Here is an 18,349-nt window from a genome sequence, read left to right on the forward strand (position 1 = left end):
AGGTGAAAGTGACAGGCGGTGTCACTCTTGACATTGCAATTCCAACTGACCATCCATGCAGCACAACACACCGACTTTGCCTTGTGGAGCTGAAACAAAGCAACGAGTTCGTGTTGAGTTCGTGTCCAGGTCGAGGCTGAGGTCGACTTCACATCCCTCACAGCCCAATGGACCAATCGCAGGTGCAGCCTCAGCTGCGGCTGGACTCGTCCAACACGAACGTTTCCCCCCCAGAGTCTGTGGCTTCAATCAACTCCCAGGTCGGACTCAGTGCCTCTGCTCCCGGTGCTCCTCCTGCTCGACCTTCACGATCCTGTTTGTCCATCACCAGGGCCAGAACAGAGCGTCAACAAGGGTACAGACGTCCCATCACCTGCACCCCAGATGCATTTAAAGACCTCGTCCACAGAAGCCTCCAGGGCATTCAACAGTTCATTCAATCTCTATCCTGCATCCCTAAGAAAAACACCCAATCGGCTAACACTCTATCGGCATCTACTATGGGGACTGCTCAAGTACCGGTGAAATCCGTCACTGCCATTCCACTGAAGCAAGGCTGGGACGAGGGAGCATTCACTTCCGAGCTGCTGAACAAATCAATCGTGCCACGGGCTATCTCTGCTGCCGACACAGACAAGAAGATCACCCCTCCAAAAGATGTTGGGAAGCCTCCTCCAATTCAGGCTGGTACCTATCAAGGAACCAAGTTGGCCTTGACGCAGATGATGAAACGCATCGAAACAAGGTATTCCCGGGAAATGTCTTCTCTACTCTAGTCGACGGGATACTAAACAGACACAGATTTGAATCTTTCTTCGATGTGGCCGGCTTTGAGACCAGCGTCCCGTTGGCCCTAGCTGTCGACCCAAAGTCTCTCTACACGTTCCAGAAGCCAGGCAGTGACAACTACCCACCGCATCTGGACGTCATACCCAAAGTAGATCAAGTCAACTTGCTCAAGATTTTCGATTTCATGAGGCTTCTTGACACTGGAACCCTTGTGGGCACACTCCTCCCGGACACTATCCTTGATTTTATCCACGACCATCCGGAAGGTTTCACTGTTGACAGCATCGAGGCACGCAACAACGAGCTTCATAAGAACAAGGAAGACATCTTTGACGAGGAGAATATTGGCAATCGTCCTGACTGGTGGACCGATGCTGTATTTGCTCAACAACAATTCGTGGGCACAAATCCTACCACCATCGAGCAAGCCTCGTCCGAGTGGCTCAAAGCCTTTACCGATGCCGCCCAGTCAGATACTGAAATTCAGAATCTCCTGTCGACTGGGAATCCCAAATCCTTCTATGTCCAGGACTGCAGTTACTTCCGAACCGCCATTGGGGCAGATCAGCAGGCAGATATGATTTCCAATGATGGAATGAGACGTCTATGCGCTTCGGTGACTCTCTTTCAACTCACAGATGCCGGCGCTCTTCATCCACTGGCTATAGCTGTTGACTACAAAGGCAGCCTTGCAAACTCTGTGGTCATCTTCAACAAGAGGTCTAGTCCATCTAGCCCTGAGTCCAAGGACGATTGGCCGTGGCGGTATGCAAAGACATGCGCCCAAACCTCAGACTGGTTGAGACACGAAGTCACAGTGCATCTTATCAATACCCACCTGGTGGAGGAGGTCACCATTGTGGCGGCACATCGCGCCTTCTCAACAGATCACCCAGTGTATCGCCTTCTCCAACCTCACTGGCTCAAGACTTTGTCGGTCAACGCAGCAGCTCGGGCAACCCTCGTTCCAAACATCATCGTCAAGATAGTGGGTATCACAGATCCCCAACTCTATTCTTTCCTAAGGGATGGGTACAAACGCTTCGACTGGACAGCAAAATACGTGCCAAATGATTTGGCATCGAGAGGCTTCCCACCTGAGGAACTGGCCAGCAACCCAAAGTTTCATAACTATGCTTATGCACGGAACATGATTCTCATGTGGCAGACTCTTCGCAAGTTCGTGTCGAGTGTTCTTGCCATTGACATCCACTCCGATGAGCAGGTGGAAAAGGACGAGCAGATTGCTAGCTGGATCAAGGAGATGCAAGATGACAATGGAGGACAAATGAAGTCCTTTCCGGAGATCAAGACTTTCGAAGACCTCGTCGACGCCGTCACAATGTGCATCCATATTGCCTCGCCACAGCATACCGCCATCAACTATCTCCAAAGCTATTACCAATCATTCGTTATCAGTAAGCCGTCGGCTTTATTCTCACCATTGCCAAAGAGCCTCGACGATCTCAAGACATATGAGGAAGAAGACTTACTAGCCGCTTATCCGATCAAGCACGCCCGTGAATGGCTGCTGGCATCTCATGTCCCTTATCTTCTCAGCTACAGAGTGGCAGAGGAACAGAACATGCTCAATTTTGCCCTCTCCACAGCCAAGCTTGCATCACTCAACAACCAGACTCAGCTTGCGGCCGCAGCTGCACAGCTGTATGCGGATCTAATGCAGCTGGCGGAGGTATTTAAGATTAACAGCAAAGACATGGATGATAAGACCAAGTCTTATGATGTGATGGACCCCTCAGCGACGGCGGTCTCGATCTTGTTGTGATCGGGTGTGTTCTATGGAAAGACGAACAGATTGCCAGGTGAACAAGATGCGAGTGGACCACGAGAGCGATGAAAACTAGAAAGCATGCTTAATAGTCATGATAGTAGATTTACTCAATAAGACCAGCATGAACATGAATCTTTCTGGTTTTGTTGGGTCCAGCACTCTCCACGCGTGCATAATCATCATCGGCGAGAACGACGATGATGATGCAAGGCTGAGGGAATGTCAGGGGGAAATCGGCATCTGCCCCTCACGTCGGCAATTGAGTCATCAACACTTCATTTGCCGACCAATCGTAATTCTGAGAAGACGATCGCATCGCCGTGCATTACTAGTTTTGTTATTTCAGACACCGGATGCCGGGAGAGAGAGTTACACCGAGAAAGATTCTGCATCGTGAGAAGCGTGGCATTTTTCCTCAGACGCGGTTCGTGTCGATAAAGTTGTGGGAAGATATCCTGAGGAAAACTATAGGCAGAAGGCGTCTGCATCCTTGACCTGTTTGAAACAGCCCGCACCAATGGAGGCGTTGACGAGGATGTTCTCCCTTGCCGGCAAAACGGCCGTGGTCACAGGCGGGACTCGAGGCATTGGGGCAGCTATGGCTATCGCCCTGGCTGAAGCCGGCGCAGACATCATTCTTATCCAGGTGAGTGAGAAGCGGTCGCGGAGCAGAAGGGAGAGTGTCGTTCTGTTTCGTTTTGAAGAAGATGCCGCCCCTGTGGGTGGAAAACATGCTGATTATGACATGTGCTCGAAAAGCGGGACGATAGCAACAAGAGCACACACAATAGAGTCCAACAACTGGGGCGAAAGGCCACAATCGTCACGGCTGACCTGTCCGACCAGACATCGGTGTCCAAGATCATCCCGGACCTGGTAAAAGCCGGCCATGACATGCACATCCTGATCACTTGCGCGGGGGTTCAGAAACGACATCCCGCACACCAGTTTCCCCTGGACGATTGGAATGCCGTGCTACAAGTCAACCTTACAACGGTATTCACGTTATGCCGCGACTTCGGCGCCTATCTCTTGTCAAAACCTGCGCCTGCCTCACCGTTGCAGTCACGGGGAGCTATCATCAACGTGGCCTCGCTCTTGACGTTCCAGGGGGGAATTACCGTGCCGGCATACGCGGCGTCCAAGGGCGGTGTTGCTCAGCTAACGAAAGCGCTCAGCAACGAGTGGGCCAAGGAGGGGATCAACGTCAACGCCATTGCGCCGGGGTATATCGAGACGGACATGAATGAGGCATTGATCGCAAACGAGACACGAGCGAGGCAGATTCTCGAGAGGATCCCCGCGGGACGATGGGGCACGCCGGAGGATTTCAAGGGTGCGGTGGTGTTTTTGGCCAGTGATGCCAGCAGGTATGTGAGTGGTGAAGTCTTGACCATTGATGGTGGGTGGATGGGACGGTGATAAGCGTGGAGTAGAAGAAGTGGGCACACTCGAGAATTCTGTCCTTCTTTATACAGCCCGAGCAAGCTCTGCCGGGTTCCAAGATGCTTTGTTCAGTTCATTTCGAGGGAGAAAGTCACTGCAGCAAACAATGTTGAAATGACGCACTAGAGACAGGAATTTGTACGTCATTAGAAATACATCTAGGCAGGTTTGCCGGCACTGTCAAGCCTGTTTCCTCTTCCACCCTCACCTCGTCTACAACAAATTGCAAACGACATGGGCGGCTCATTCGATTGCCAAATGGCGAAATCCAGCTCTTGGATACCGCCTTGCCTCACTGCCTAGCTCTGTGACATAGAACCTTGTGGCGTGAGATATGTGTAACACCATCACTAATCATCATGGCAGTTTCACACAGAGAGGATTCTACCGGTACCTATCCATGTCGCATCACGGCCCAGACATGTTCCAGCAGTCCCCTTGTGAGCTATCAAGCCCGTTGTCTCTGGTACAAAGGTGGTCAAATACCAAGAGATGGGCTCGGTCGTCTGCTTTCACCACGATAAGGTGCCCTTTGTTGTCTTGCCATCCTCCGTCCTCCAAATCATGTCCTCTCAACTTGGCTTGAACAGTGATGAACAGTGAGAAACAGCGAGAAGCGGCGTGTTTTCGGAATACCTGCCTGCTCCTGCTCAATAACGCTCAATTGGCCCGACGTTTATTGAGCAATGCACCTCGATGTTGTCCTGCTGTCAACTAGCGCCGTGCACAAAGCACGTGCGCGCCAGTGTTATTGAGCCAGTTATTCAGATGTCAACGTCAACGGGAGGCAGTGATTGAGACACCATGATCACAAGTCTACAAAAGCAGCTGACTCTTTTTGTCTGCTCCTTGTACCTTCGGTGCAGTGGTTTCATTCTTCAAGACAAGGTAGTTGTTGCACTTCAAAGAACTGCTTTGTTAACTCTCTTTGAAGCAGTTGAGAAACGAATGCATAGTTCTCCTTCACATTGATCTGTTGACTCGAGACAAAAGGCCCATATCGTCTTCTCTCCCTGGACACGGCACAAACATCCATCTCGAACCCTGCAATCATAACTTTGAAACAAATCAGACCGAAACAAAATGGACAAAATCGGCCGTTTACTTTCAAATGTGCTCGACACAGCTACGCAATTGCTGCGGAGCCATGCAAATGACCATATCAGCCAGCATCGGGGCCATCACTCCAGACGAGGTCTAAGCGATGGCAATATAAGTCTGCGAGCTGCCCGCAGTTCCTTCAACATCACCAAGCCCAATATCACTTTTTCCAACGTCGTGGTACCTGGCGGAAAACCTTCCACCGCTCCTCCTTTCTACACCGGCTTGAACGGAGTCAATCTGGAGATGGATACTCAGTTAGTCCGGATGCTGTGGCTTTCCATCATCGTCGCACTCACGATTGTGTTTGCCCTGCGACTGTCACAGCTATTTGTGTCTTACATCCGCAACATCTACTGCATGACCGCAGAAAAGTCCTCGCAACAAAACTACTATGCTGTGGATCACTTTAGTATTTGGAGTTGGCTAAAGAAGCATGTTGTCTATGCTCCGCTCTGGAAGAAAAGACACAATCGCGAGTTCCAGCTATCCGGTGCAGTCAACTATGGCACGCTACCCAGCCGCATCCACTCCATCCTCCTCATCGCCTATGCCATCACCAATTTGATTTACTGTCTGTTACTCGACTGGAAGAATCCACAGAGAGGGGCGCTATACGCCGAACTACGTGGACGAAGCGGCATCTTGGCCACTGTTAACCTCATTCCCCTGATTGTGCTCGCCAGCAGAAACAACATCGCGATACCCCTCCTGAGGGTCAGCTTTGACACATTCAATCTCTTTCACCGATGGATCGGCAGGCTGGTGGCCGCTTTATCGGCCATCCATTTCTTCGCCTGGCTGGCTGCGTACAAGCTTGCCAAGGGAGATCAAGCAACAATCAGAATCTTCCGAGGTGCTCCCTTCCTCTACTATGGACTTCTAGGACTAATTGCGATAGTCCTGCTGCCACTGCATTCGTTGTCGCCCATCCGACACGCCTTCTACGAGACGTTCCTTCACCTTCACCAGAGCCTGGCATTTCTGGCGTTGCTCGGCGTGTATATTCATCTGGATATCATGCGCCTGCCTGCCTATCCTTCGATCTTAACGGCAGTTCTTCTCTTCTTCACGGAGAGACTTTGGCGCTTGGGCACTCTCGCATATCTGAACTACTCTCGGTCGGGCGGCACCACAACTGCCTATGTGGAAGCTCTGCCAGGTGATGCCTGTCGTGTCACCTTTCAATTGCCACGGCGTATCACGATCCGGCCCGGCAGTCACATGTATGCATATCTCCCATCTATCTCTCTGTGGATGTCACATCCATTCTCCGTTGCGTGGACGAATGTCGAGTCGGAACCCCCCGTTTGTGGCCACAATTTTGAATTGCAAAGACCATCGACCCCGAGCTCTCTGGAAAGCCAATCCATCTTCAACTCGCCGTCCAAAGCACCCACGACCGTCTCGCTGATCACGGTTGCACGCACTGGCATGACGAGGCAACTCTATGAGAAGGCTCGCGCTGCTCCTGGGCGTAAGCTTGAACTCCGTGGATTTCTGGAAGGCCCCTATGCGGGCCACGACTCGCTCGTCAGTTACGGCACGGTTGTCATGTTCGCAGGGGGTGGTGGCATCACCCATCATCTCATTCAAATCCGGCACCTCCTAGCAGGAGCACGGGCGCAAACCGTGGCGACTCGTAAGATTGTGCTTGTCTGGTCAATCCGCGACACCGAGTGTATGGAGTGGGTGAAGCCGTGGATGAACGAGATCTTACATATGGAAGGCCGACGAGAAGTTCTCATGATCAGAGTGCATGTGAGCAAGCCGACGAGGGCGATCAATCATAGCAAAAGCAAGCCAACCATGCAGATTATCCAGGGCAGGGCCGATCCTGGAGCCGTGCTAGACGAGGTGATTCCGGAAAGAGTTGGTGCGGTCATGGTAAGTGTTTGTGGCCCGGGTGCGTTGGCCGACGAGGTGCGAGCGGCAGTGAGGGATAGGATACATCAGGGCAATTTGGAGTTGAATGAGGAGAGTTTTACGTGGTAACTGTAAAGGACCAGGATGAGGATAGGAATACATATGAAAGGATGAAAGATGGTGTCCTCTTCAAGCCTTTCGTAAGAATGCTCTGGCCTTAGCGCTGGAGAGAAGAAAGACTGCCACAAACTTATGAACTTGTAAATCGCCATTATTACAACTGCAATGCTCCTTGCAAACATGTCAATGTACCTCGTATATTCCTCGGTATGTCTTTGTCACCTGGACCTCGCCCTCCCTCGGTGGATCATTTCTGCGAGTGGCCAACTAGGTGGCGAGAGTGACGATGCAATGCTTACGCATAGAAGGCATAGAAGGCATAGAAGGCATAGATGGTGGAGGAACTCCGAAGTTGAAACTCTCTAGGCGGCTCTTAGGGAGGGGCGCGCTTGACACAGCCTCGTTCCACGTGTATCATGCCACGCAAGGGGGATTGGGTGAGGAGGCCCCGAGGGTGTAGGAGGAATACCACCGAGTACAACGCTACGCAACGATGTCGAGTCGAGTGCTTGAAATACCTGTGAAGAATTAAAGATGGCGTCCCCTTCGGAAGCGGAACAAAGATGGCTGACGAAGCGGTTGTGCAAGCGCCCAAGCTTCCAAGAAGCCAAAAGTGCGCAGCTGACCAGTGCACGCCAGCGCCAGGGTAAAGGACTCCCGTCAATTTCGTTTGTTCTACGAGTAAAGACCGGGTCGTGGGGAAGAGGCAGACACCCAAGGGGGAGAGTGACACAGAGAGAGAGAGAGAGAGACGCGGCCTGCCATAGCTTTTTGCCATCTTATCACGACATTCTATTAAAGGGCAGATAATAAATTAGATACGAAGATGCATTGCATTCTCCAGAACCCAAAAATCTCCCTCTGAATCTCCCATCCTCTTCTCCTGCTGCTTGCTCCCTTGCTCTTGTTTTCTCCACACATCCTCCAGGTTTCTGCGATTTGCGCCCCGAGCCTCCGGACAAACAACGCAAGGACCCTGGGAGCTGCAGTAGTTGCTTCTGCGCCGATCCGGCCCAACGACTTCTTACATACTGCGTTACCTATATTTCAGCCCACCAGCCTGCATACTGGCGGCCACGGAAGCATAATAATTTCAGACGCTGCCTATTGCCGCAGCCTGACCTACGAGTCCTCCACCTTCGTCGCAACCCATACTCGCACACCGCAGTCAAGTCTCGACGAGTACAGAGAATCAGGCGGTGGGATTTTACTTGGAGCTCGACCGCCGCGATGAAGAAGTTTCTGGGAAATATCAAGAAGAAGAGCTCGAGTATGCGCGCGATAACCTCCCCCACCTTGTTTGGTGCTGTTGGTGGCTGACGATGGCGTTGCGCCAGGTCCTGAGCGAAATGGGAGCAGCACTTTTGTTCTGCCACAAGGCGACTCCCCCGAGTCGGTTGTGGTCCGCGAAGTCGTGAGTTAACTACAACTTCCATCTTGTCACAGATGGTCAGCTGAGGCCCATGTCCAGACAGCATTTTGTGAATCAGGCGCCCCCAATTCCGATGCCGCCGGCGAAGAATACCTCCACCTGCCTGCCATTGTTGATGCGGCCGAATCCAGTCCCACCGCGGCGAAGGAGGCTGCGGCGACCATTCGACGATATCTCAGCAAAGAGAACTACCAGAAAGGATATGCCCAGTACAACGCCGTCATGCTCTCCCGCATCCTGACCGACAACCCGGCCAGAGCCTTCACCCAGAATTTCGATCACAAATTCGTCGCAACCGTCAAAGAGCTCCTGCGAGAAGGCAAGGACACCAGCGTTCAGCAGATACTCAGAGAAACATTGGACTATTTTGAGGTGGAAAAGGCGCCTGGAAATGACAGCCTGGGGCCGCTCATGGAGATGTGGAGGAAGGAGAAAGGAAAGCGAAATGCATTGCGCCCTCCGGTAAGCTGCGCCGTCTCTACGTCTGGGTGCTTGACAAAGACTGATCATTGTCGCAATAGCAGGCTCAAATCCCTGGCGCCTACGCCGGGCATTATCCCCAGCAACAGCATCGACGACGAGACACCCTTCCACCAGCCGAAGAGTTGGCCGGACGGATTGAAGAAGCAAAGACGACAGCTCGACTGCTAGTCCAGACCGTCCAGTCTACTCCTCAGGCAGAGTTACTGGCAAATGATCTGGTCAAAGAGTTTGCAGATCGAGCTAAAACGATGCAAAGGAGCATTCAGTCGTATTTGAACGCCCAGAATCCCGCGCCAGACCCAGACACGATGTTGACTCTGATCGAAACCAATGACCAACTGAACATAGCCATGTCCAAACATCAAAGAGCGGTCCTGCAGGCCCGCAAGGCGACTGGATTGGCGACACCAAGCCCTCAAGCGCAAACAGAGCCTCAGCAGAACCCCATGTTCACACCTCAACAGCATGTTCCAGGTCAGAATGTCTATTCCCAGACATCACAGCCTCAGTCGGTGCCGCCGGAACATGGACCGTACTCTTCCTCGCCTCCTCGTCGACAAAACACTATCCCTACACCCGTGAGTCCGCTGCGGAGGGAGGAGGAAGAGCTATATGCGCCGCCTCCGGGGCCTCCCCCAAGTAAGATGGGAGCACCACAAATTCCACCGCCGCAGACAACTCAGAATCCCTATGACTTCTCCAATGCCGCCGCTTTGTCTTCTGCCTTTGCCGCTCCCGAGCAGCCGCCTCCGGTGCCGACCCGTGTTCGTCCACAATCACACGCCTATTCATCCAGTGCCGACTACGGCGTAGCCGACAATCCTTTTGACGACGATGCATATGGATCTCCGCAGCCACAGGCGAGATCGAATGCGCTTTTTGATAGAAATCAGAACACACCCTCGCCTCATCTGCCGCAGCAACATGCTACGAACCAGTATCCACAAGAGTTGCCAAGCGATCAGCACCGTCCTGGTCCTTACAATGCAGCGTATCAACCAACACCGAGTTATGTACACCGACAAGAATCATCGGCAGAACATTTCACGATGCATGGAGGAGGTCCGACTACTGGCGCGACAGCACCAAATGGGGGTTCATCGTATCCGACGAGCGGTCCCTTTGGAAGCAACCCTGTGAGCCCCATTGATGAGACCCAGGGCGTAGGCCGGAGGATGAATGATTTACACATTTGATAGCGATTGCAAAGATGATGACACGAATGGCTTTTGGGCTAGAGAATCAGGATACAGATACCCTTGCCTGCTGAAACAGAATCTTTTATTATGTAGAATGATGCCCTGCAATTGATGCCGAAAGCACGTTATTTGGATCTTCGCTTGCGTATCAGAATCAGGCACCACAGCCGAACGTGCATGGGGATGGATGCCGGACTCTGACTTCCAGATCGATACAACCGAGTAAAACTAGTTTCCCCAATCCTTCTAGTGCCCGACATTTCGATATTATTATCTCCCAAATGTCTTTGACCATGTCCTTTTTCTCTTCCATACCCATGATAGCCCTCGATTTTCCGCTACACGCAGTGTAGTCCCCCCCTTACAACCATGACCTCGATCCAGTTCCGCCCGCCGTACACGCAGGACGAGCTCGACAAACTCTACCCCAAAGACCTCGAATTGCGCCTCGTCCAAGTCCTCCTACGTCATGGAGAACGCGCTCCCGTCTCAGCGAGATTTGGAAACGTGAGTCCATCATAGCAAATCCCCCGTACCTCTTTGCTCGAGGGGATGTTCGCGGGACACTTAGGGAGTGGTGGCATGTGCTGACCGCCGCGGGGCCACAAACCACAGGCAGGATTGCCAGCGTACTGGCCCTACTGTAATGCGGCGCAACGCCTGCGCTCCGTCGCCATGACCCCGCAAGACGTGTCCCAGTGGAACTCTCTACAATGGCGGAGAAGACTCGAGCGGTTTGGCGAGGATGATGGGCCGGTCATCGCGGCGGGACCCAAGGGACAGGTTGACGGGGTCTGGTATGAATACAAGAATCCTTTGCGGAGTTGATACAACACACCCGCACCCAAGATAAGAGCTTCCAAGACTTACTGCTGGGATACAGTCAACTAGGCGAACTCACCGACGCTGGTCGGCAATCGACGTACACGCTCGGCACGCGTCTGCGCACCCTGTACGTGGACCAGCTCCGGTTCATGCCCTCCCTCATCGCCAACGCCGACCTGATCTACCTGCGCTCGACGCCTCTTCCCCGCGCGCTGGAGTCGGTCCAGCAGACCTTCTGGGGCATGTACCCTCTGACGTCCCGCACGGCGGCGTTCCCACCACCGACGATCGTGACACGCACTCCGGCCGACGAGACGCTGTTTCCCAACGACGGCAACTGTCGAAGATTTGCGCAGTTGAGCCGGGCATTCGCCCAACGCACGGCCGACCGGTGGAACGACTCGGACGACATGAAATACCTGACGAAGCTGATGGGGAAGTGGATGCCCGAGAACAGCGACAAGAAGATCGCGGTCGACTCACACCCGCGTCTCTCGGGGATCATGGACACCATAAACTCGACGCTCGCCCACGGGCCCGAGACCCGTCTCCCCAAGGAGTTCTACGACACCCGCGCCCGCGAGATCATCGATCGCATCGGCGTGGAGGAATGGTTTTCCGGGTACAACGAGAACCGCGAGTATCGAATGCTGGGCATAGGGGGCCTGATTGGCGATATCGTGGAGCGGATGACCTCGAAGATCGAGGGCGCGGGTCTCTCGATCAACGAGATCGGAGGCGAGAACGGACAGTTGGGCATGGGTCGCGGCGGCGAGACGGGCATCAGGTTCGCGCTGAGCGGCTGTCACGACACGACGTTGGCGGGCGTCCTGACGAGTCTGGGGGCCTTTGGCGGGGAGAAATGGCCGCCCTATACGAGTCACATCGCCTTTGAGCTTTTTAGGGAGAAGGACCCTGGAGATGAGGCCAAGGGACATTCACCCGACGCAGACTTCCTCACGCCCACCACACCGGCGAGCACCGAACCCAAGAGCGAGGCCCCGACACCAGGATTCTTCGCCTCCTTCCTGGGGCTGCGATCGCCGACCAGCAATGGGAGCTTTACCGGCTCGAGAGACGCGTCATCGACTTCGTTGGCCTCGTCGTCTTCGAGCCCGCTCTCCACGCCGTCCCTGTCCCGCTCGTCCACACTCTCCCCCTCGGTGCCGCCCAAGGACCTGATCGCGCGCACCCCCCACGCGGAGCTGTCCGAGTCCCAAAAGCGCCGTCTGGACGGCTACTACGTGCGGATCCGGTACAACGACCGCGTCATGAAGATCCCGGCCTGCGCGCAGCCGGGCAACAACTACCGCGGCGACGAGTCGCTGTGCACCTTCGAGGCCTTTAAGCGCGTCGCCGACGGCTACGTGCCCAAGAACTGGAAGGTCCAGTGTGGCCAGAACATCGTCGACGGCGGCAGCAAGGGCGGCTTGGTCAGCGCGCCGGGTCTCGACCAGCCTGCCCAGTTGGCCGGGCAGATTGAGCAAGGTTCATGAGGGCGTGTAAGGCGTCTGTCTATACACACATACAATCATCCACACACACGCACACACACACAAACACACACAAGCCTCTTTATCTAGGCTTGTAGGTAGGTATGTAGGGGAATTGTGTCGTTCGGACGATTCAAGGCACCGCGCCGCAACAAAAGACGACCTACATAGACTTGGATTCAAAGCTCTTTTGGATAAGAACGAATACATAATCCTAATCAATATTAGGTATTCGACCTCTCCTTCTCCTTCTCCTTCTCCCTCTACTAATATACATTACCTGCCTCCGTATATGCGGCACGGGTCCCTATGTACGATAGAAGCCCCTGCCCGTGGGCCGTGGAGGTATACTGCCACCGATCGACTGTCTCTTCAATCAGGTGGCTCACCACAAGACCTACACAGCTAAGTGGTAGATAGGTAGGTAGGTAAGTAAGTAGGTAGATACCTAGGTGGCTATAACTAGTCCTTGGTGATTCCACGTTCTCTTCCCTCCTCTCTCCTCTCCTCTCTGTCCGATCTGTATCTCCCTGATTATTTGAGGTAGCGAACGACTCGACGCCTCTAGATCAGACCGGGCGAGGGAGTGTTGAATTGCACGAGCGATAGAGCTGAAGAGCCGAAAAGGAATGGGTAGATAAATGATAATAACGCACCTGAGAGGTCGTACTCTGATCCGAACTGCTCGTGTCTACTTTACATGGGTGCATACTGCACATTTCGTGGGTCTAAGAAACAAAGAACGCTCCCTTCTCTCCTTCTTCTCCGTTTCCTGTTCCAACATCTTCGGCCATTTTGAAGGTGCCTGTCGAACACCTAATCATTTCGTCGTGATGATAGAGACACAATTCCGTTCTCCTTTCTATCCATTTGCACAGTCTGACCATAGTCTTCTGGTCGTCTCCTTGTTCCGAGTTCCATCACCTCTCCCTGACGCCTGTACTCTTACATCTCACTAATGCCCATCTTTCTGAGGCCGTCGGCGTACCAGGCGGTCGCCAATATTGGGTGGAGTCGACGTGAACCGCAGTCACCGTAACGGAAACCGAGTAGCAAATTTACAGAAGCCTCTGTCAGGTTGGCTCTATTGTTTTCGAACGAGCGGGCTGAAAACAACCAATAGAATATCACCAGGCGTAAGCGTACCCGGCCTGTGCATGTATTGGATCATCCACCCAGTCAGTCTTTGGATTCGGGGGGACATCAAAGCGGGCCTTCTTCTTCTTCGTGGTTCCCATTTCGGATTCTTTGGCTTTCTGCTTGCTGGGTCGACTCGGTGTCTCTATCACCTCCGTCGTTGACTCGTCATCACCTAGGTTCATTGTCAAGTCTCCGGAAAGTGGGGGACGACGCAAGATGCTTTCGAAAACCAGTTGTCCCTCGCGGGTAGACAAATAGCCAGCTTCGAATGCGGTGCTCGAGGTAAAGAGAAACGGACACCGGTCATTGCTGCCATTATGCGTGATGCATCCCGGCAACCAAGCTCCCCAAAAGTCTGGTGATCCGCTCACGTCGATCGGAAGCAGACCGGCCGAGGGAGGCAGGGTATGGTGATACCAAGCATATAGTCTTGGTAGTTTTGACGCTGTCAGGATGATGAGTACATGCGGAAGGTAAGGATGGAAGTGGACTTGACGGATGGAATGCGCAAAAATCAGGACGGCGAGGGGAATTGCGGTTTTGTGTGCATTCCAGATGAACAACGTTCGTGGAGAGGCCCGTAGCCGCGTGGCAAGCAGCGTATGAGTCGAGTTCAATTCTACCAGGACGACTTGGTCGACTTCTTGTGCCGAGGACTGCGAATGAGAGGCATGACGGGGCTGCGAAGATGAGTCGGTGCTAGACAATGTGCTCGCTACCTCGAAAGTTCCCGACTGTCTTGCGAACGTTGGAGAATTCTCGGTCGTGGATTTACCAGACTCCAACCATGCAAATGTTGTTGCACCGTTGATCACGTCTGGATGCACGAGTTTCGTTCGGATACGAGCACCAATACTGTTGGAGGGCTGGTATCTCACAAGCAACTGCTTCTGTCCATTTGCCAGCGCTTGGAGCGTAAGAGCGTTGTTGTGTCTGTTTGCCCTGGTCCAACTCCAGAAGGTGAGACCCACACCCTCGACTTCATTGACGGGAGCAAGATTGAGATCCCTCTGGAATACCGAAGGTTTGATTTCCAGTTGTCTGAGTGTATGGCCCTCGGCGGTCATGAACGAGACTTTAACACCATAGGTAGACGAGTCCCGTACAGCCAGAAGTGGTTGACCAGTCGGGCACCATGTCACGTCCTGGGCATCTGAAGTGTTGCAATCGAAGGATTTGTATATGACTTGATTGTCGTCTCCCAGTTCAAACACCGTCACTCGGTCTTGTGCTTTGTCGCGCCGGAGCAGGGCAAAATACCTGGAATCCGGCGACTTTGCCAGACTTCTCATATCTGGAAACTTGATATGGGGAATTTCATTTCGTTGAGGTCTGGTCAGAGAAAGAACGGCTGCAGTTGAGCCAAACTCAAACATGACTAGTGCGTGTCTGTGGTTGAAGACGAAATCTACGAGACTGGCTGTTCCAAGCTGGCCCCCTAGATTGTAATCCGCAAGGATATTGGACTTTGCGCCCGTCTCATCGTCGATGTCGGACATCATCCTCGGCGCTCTGATGTCTGTGCTTAGAGCAATCAGGCGTTTGGTATCTGACAAAAGCAGCCAGGATCTTCCATAGTCACACTCGGATGATGTGGCGGATCGGATTTCTTCTGCAGTCTCGCTTTCAGGGCTAAGTATGGTCTCCGGTGACCAACGGAGGATGGTGCAACTTCGCAGGAAAGCGCGCTCTGGTCTGGGAAGCTTGAGTCCATGGATGAATCTCCGTCCTTTGGCTGCTTCACACAGATCGATAATATGTATTCGTTCGTCCGGTGCAATAACTGCCAACGATCTGCCGTCGGGCGATAGGATCGGACGCTGCAGGGCTTTCCCGTCACTTTCAATCAGCATGGCGTCCATCAGCGGCAACATTGAGCGAGAAGGGTCTTGGAAGCGACAGACAGCTGTGCGGGAACAGGGTTGACAGGTAGAATATAACGTGGATTTTGAAAATTGTTTGCCATATTGGGATTGGGGATCTCACTGTTTCCACCCAACGCATCCATCAAGCCGTCCCACGGCGGTCGCTTTGTGTTCAACGCGACTTTTTGTTCTAGACAAACGTGCGTCCAACCATATGCTCAAACCATCTTTCAGGGGTGTAGGATCGAGATACACGACGATGGTACCGAGTAGTTGTTGGAGGGTGGGATGGATCGTCCTCCGCAGTCAACAAAAGTGGCTCTGCCCCGCGAGACGCGAAACACGACGAGCGTAGGCGACGCGCTCCGGGAGAAACGCGAAGTCACCTGACATATGTGTCAGCATCCCCCTCCACTTCCTCTCCACTTGTATCTATCAATCCATCCCTTTTTGCCCTTGCATAAATTCTCCAGCTGGTTCAACATGTTTCCCAGTTTCGTGATAGTTTTCCGCAAGCCAAGGTGTAGTACTGCTGACTCTTTTGATGTATCGCCTGGCGCTTGACAACGTCATTGTGCCTCGTTCAGGCCTGCCTCGAGCTGAATTAGAGAAGCTGAGTAAACATCCATCCTGGTACCTGAAGCCCGAAGCCTGAAGCCCGAAAAGTACTGCTCAAGCCTAAGTCCCTGAACCTAGTACAATACAAGAACAGTCTTCCGTGACTTCAAATAATCACACTGGCCAGAGGCATCTCGAGTACGAAAGTGCGAAATGATTATCTTTATGGCTCTTCCACTCATCGCCATCGACCTGATTACTTAACAGCTCCGGCCGCAACATCTACCAATTATGAAGCCACATCTAAAGCTTGAGCCATACATTACCAATTTACTGGGCGCCACTGGCTACGAAATCATGAAATGGCATTCTTTCATTCGTCGACCGAGTCATGGTACTATACGGTTCTCTGATCTTCTGCTATTCGCAACCCAACTTGGTGGAAAACTTGAATGGCGTGGTACGATGTCACAGTGCTTCTGCTTGTGTGATAACAACCTTCCAGAGATCCCGTCTGTACATTGTGCTGACGTCTGGTCATTCCGATATCTCTGCCTCTGGTACGAGATCAGTTACTCATCGTCGATCGCCAGATTTCGTGCACGGGGTCGGGTCAATAGCATTGCCGCCCAACACGGTGTCCAAATATAAAAGGTTGAATACTCCTCCTAATGTCTCAGCTCGTTATCCAAGAGCCGCAGACCTTGTTGATCTAGGACTTTCTCATCTCTCAATTGATATGAACATGAAGACTGTCGTCTTCGTTGGCGCAACCGGCGCCCAAGGGGGTGCCATCATAAAGACCCTTTCTTCCACAAACGAATACAAAATTCTCGCCTTGACACGTAGCACTACATCGCCTGCCGCCCAGGCGATCGCCGGCCTTCCCAATGTCGAGCTTGTCCAAAACAATGCAGGATTCGGGTATGATGTTGACGCATTCTATCAAGCTGCTCTACGATCTGACTACGCTTTTATCAACACCGATGGTTTCGCGCTTGGAGAACAAGCCGAAACCTATTGGGGAATTCGGCTGTTTGAATTGTCTGCCAGAGCTGGCGTGAAACATCTGATCTGGAGCGGCCTAGATTACAATGGCAAGAAGACTGGATATGATCCAAAGTTCTACGTAGGGCATTATGAAGGGAAAGCAAGAGTCACAGGTATGGAACAGCTGCTATTTGACCTCAAGCACGCCCGTCGCTGACTGCCTGAGCCAGAGTGGATGCGTTCTCAGCCGACTAGTCCAATGGCTTGGACCGTTATTGTAAGTCTTTCTGTTCTACGAAGGACATTTTGTCTCGGCAGAGGACATTGTTGCGGCAGCTGACGTGAAGTTGTGTGTAGAATTCGGGACCCTATATTGAGATGCTTTGGGAGCTCCTCCTCCCAGAAAGAGGCAGCGACGATGTTTACAGTTTCAAGCTACCTCTTGGTCAAGGCGCCATTCCCTTTGTCCACCTTGAAGACTTCGGGCGCTATGCTGCGTGGATCTACACCCACGAAGACGAGGCGAACGGCATGGTGCTAGATATCGCTATTGCACATATTTCAGGTTCTGAACTTGTCCGAGCTTTTACGGCTGCAACTGGCAAACGGGCTGAATATGTCGACGAGCCCGTCGCGGAGACCGTTGAAAAGTACTTCAAGTATTTGCCGAAAGGTGTAGACACAAAGGTTGGGATTTCCTCGGTCAAGGACGAAAATGCTCTCCTCATGACGTTTGGTGAGAACTTTACCAATTGGTGGAACCTATATCGGAATAGCGCAGACAACAAAGGAGTGATCCAGCGTGACTACGCTTTGCTGGACCGCATCTTGCCTGACAGAGTCAAGAGTGCCGAAGAGTGGATGAAGAAAGTTGGGTATGATGCCACCAGACGCACAGTCCTCAGATCCAGGGCTTGAGGGCCTTCAGCTTAGAGAGACCAAGGAACGACTTGTCCGAAGGAGGAAGTAGTTAGGGAGACGGCCAGGTTGCGATGATTACAGTTTTCTTTGTAAACAATATCCATTCGCTCTGCTCTCCTTATATGCCTCTGCGTCATTGGTCCCCGCTCCCCCCTAGCTGATGTACCTAGATGTCCGCCTTGGGCACAAGGCTGCCAAGAAACCAGGGGCAGAGTCACGAGACTGGTCCGTGATGGGAAATTTCTTGGCACATTCAACACATTCAACCTGTCAGTCAACATCTCCTTTCGAACGCTCTGCCTCTCACTTCTTAAGAACAGTTATATTGC

The 18,349-nt window shown here is 52.7% G+C and overlaps 7 protein-coding genes across 7 annotated transcripts; 6 read left to right on the forward strand and 1 right to left on the reverse strand.

Annotated features, from left to right (window-relative positions):
• Positions 1-167: 167 nt before the first annotated feature.
• Positions 168-2,575, forward strand: Z517_00473 (uncharacterized protein; the record flags this gene model as incomplete). The annotated part of the gene is made up of 2 exons (XM_013433439.1): positions 168-745; positions 802-2,575. 2 exons carry the CDS (start codon positions 168-170, stop codon positions 2,573-2,575), a joined length of 2,352 nt encoding a protein of 783 aa, XP_013288893.1.
• A 523-nt stretch (positions 2,576-3,098) lies between these two features.
• On the forward strand, positions 3,099-4,003 carry Z517_00474 (2-deoxy-D-gluconate 3-dehydrogenase; the record flags this gene model as incomplete). The annotated part of the gene is made up of 2 exons (XM_013433440.1): positions 3,099-3,227; positions 3,341-4,003. 2 exons carry the CDS (start codon positions 3,099-3,101, stop codon positions 4,001-4,003), a joined length of 792 nt encoding a protein of 263 aa, XP_013288894.1.
• A 1,107-nt stretch (positions 4,004-5,110) lies between these two features.
• Z517_00475 (uncharacterized protein) lies at positions 5,111-7,123 on the forward strand (the record flags this gene model as incomplete). Its single annotated transcript, XM_013433441.1, has 1 exon — positions 5,111-7,123. One exon carries the CDS (start codon positions 5,111-5,113, stop codon positions 7,121-7,123), a length of 2,013 nt encoding a protein of 670 aa, XP_013288895.1.
• A 1,221-nt stretch (positions 7,124-8,344) lies between these two features.
• On the forward strand, positions 8,345-10,225 carry Z517_00476 (uncharacterized protein; the record flags this gene model as incomplete). Its single annotated transcript, XM_013433442.1, has 4 exons — positions 8,345-8,384; positions 8,452-8,528; positions 8,586-9,020; positions 9,068-10,225. The coding sequence occupies 4 exons, from the start codon at positions 8,345-8,347 to the stop codon at positions 10,223-10,225; spliced, it is 1,710 nt and encodes a 569-aa protein (XP_013288896.1).
• Positions 10,226-10,597: 372 nt separating this feature from the next.
• Positions 10,598-12,549, forward strand: Z517_00477 (uncharacterized protein; the record flags this gene model as incomplete). Its single annotated transcript, XM_013433443.1, has 3 exons — positions 10,598-10,735; positions 10,844-11,025; positions 11,112-12,549. The coding sequence occupies 3 exons, from the start codon at positions 10,598-10,600 to the stop codon at positions 12,547-12,549; spliced, it is 1,758 nt and encodes a 585-aa protein (XP_013288897.1).
• Positions 12,550-13,673: 1,124 nt separating this feature from the next.
• On the reverse strand, positions 13,674-15,539 carry Z517_00478 (uncharacterized protein; the record flags this gene model as incomplete). The annotated part of the gene is made up of 1 exon (XM_013433444.1): positions 13,674-15,539. One exon carries the CDS (start codon positions 15,537-15,539, stop codon positions 13,674-13,676), a length of 1,866 nt encoding a protein of 621 aa, XP_013288898.1.
• A 1,315-nt stretch (positions 15,540-16,854) lies between these two features.
• On the forward strand, positions 16,855-18,017 carry Z517_00479 (uncharacterized protein; the record flags this gene model as incomplete). Its single annotated transcript, XM_013433445.1, has 3 exons — positions 16,855-17,272; positions 17,330-17,376; positions 17,457-18,017. 3 exons carry the CDS (start codon positions 16,855-16,857, stop codon positions 18,015-18,017), a joined length of 1,026 nt encoding a protein of 341 aa, XP_013288899.1.
• Between the last annotated feature and the right edge of the window lie 332 nt (positions 18,018-18,349).

The sequence above is a fragment of the Fonsecaea pedrosoi genome (genome assembly GCF_000835455.1).
Source record: "Fonsecaea pedrosoi CBS 271.37 unplaced genomic scaffold supercont1.1, whole genome shotgun sequence".
Lineage (NCBI taxonomy): Eukaryota > Fungi > Ascomycota > Eurotiomycetes > Chaetothyriales > Herpotrichiellaceae > Fonsecaea > Fonsecaea pedrosoi.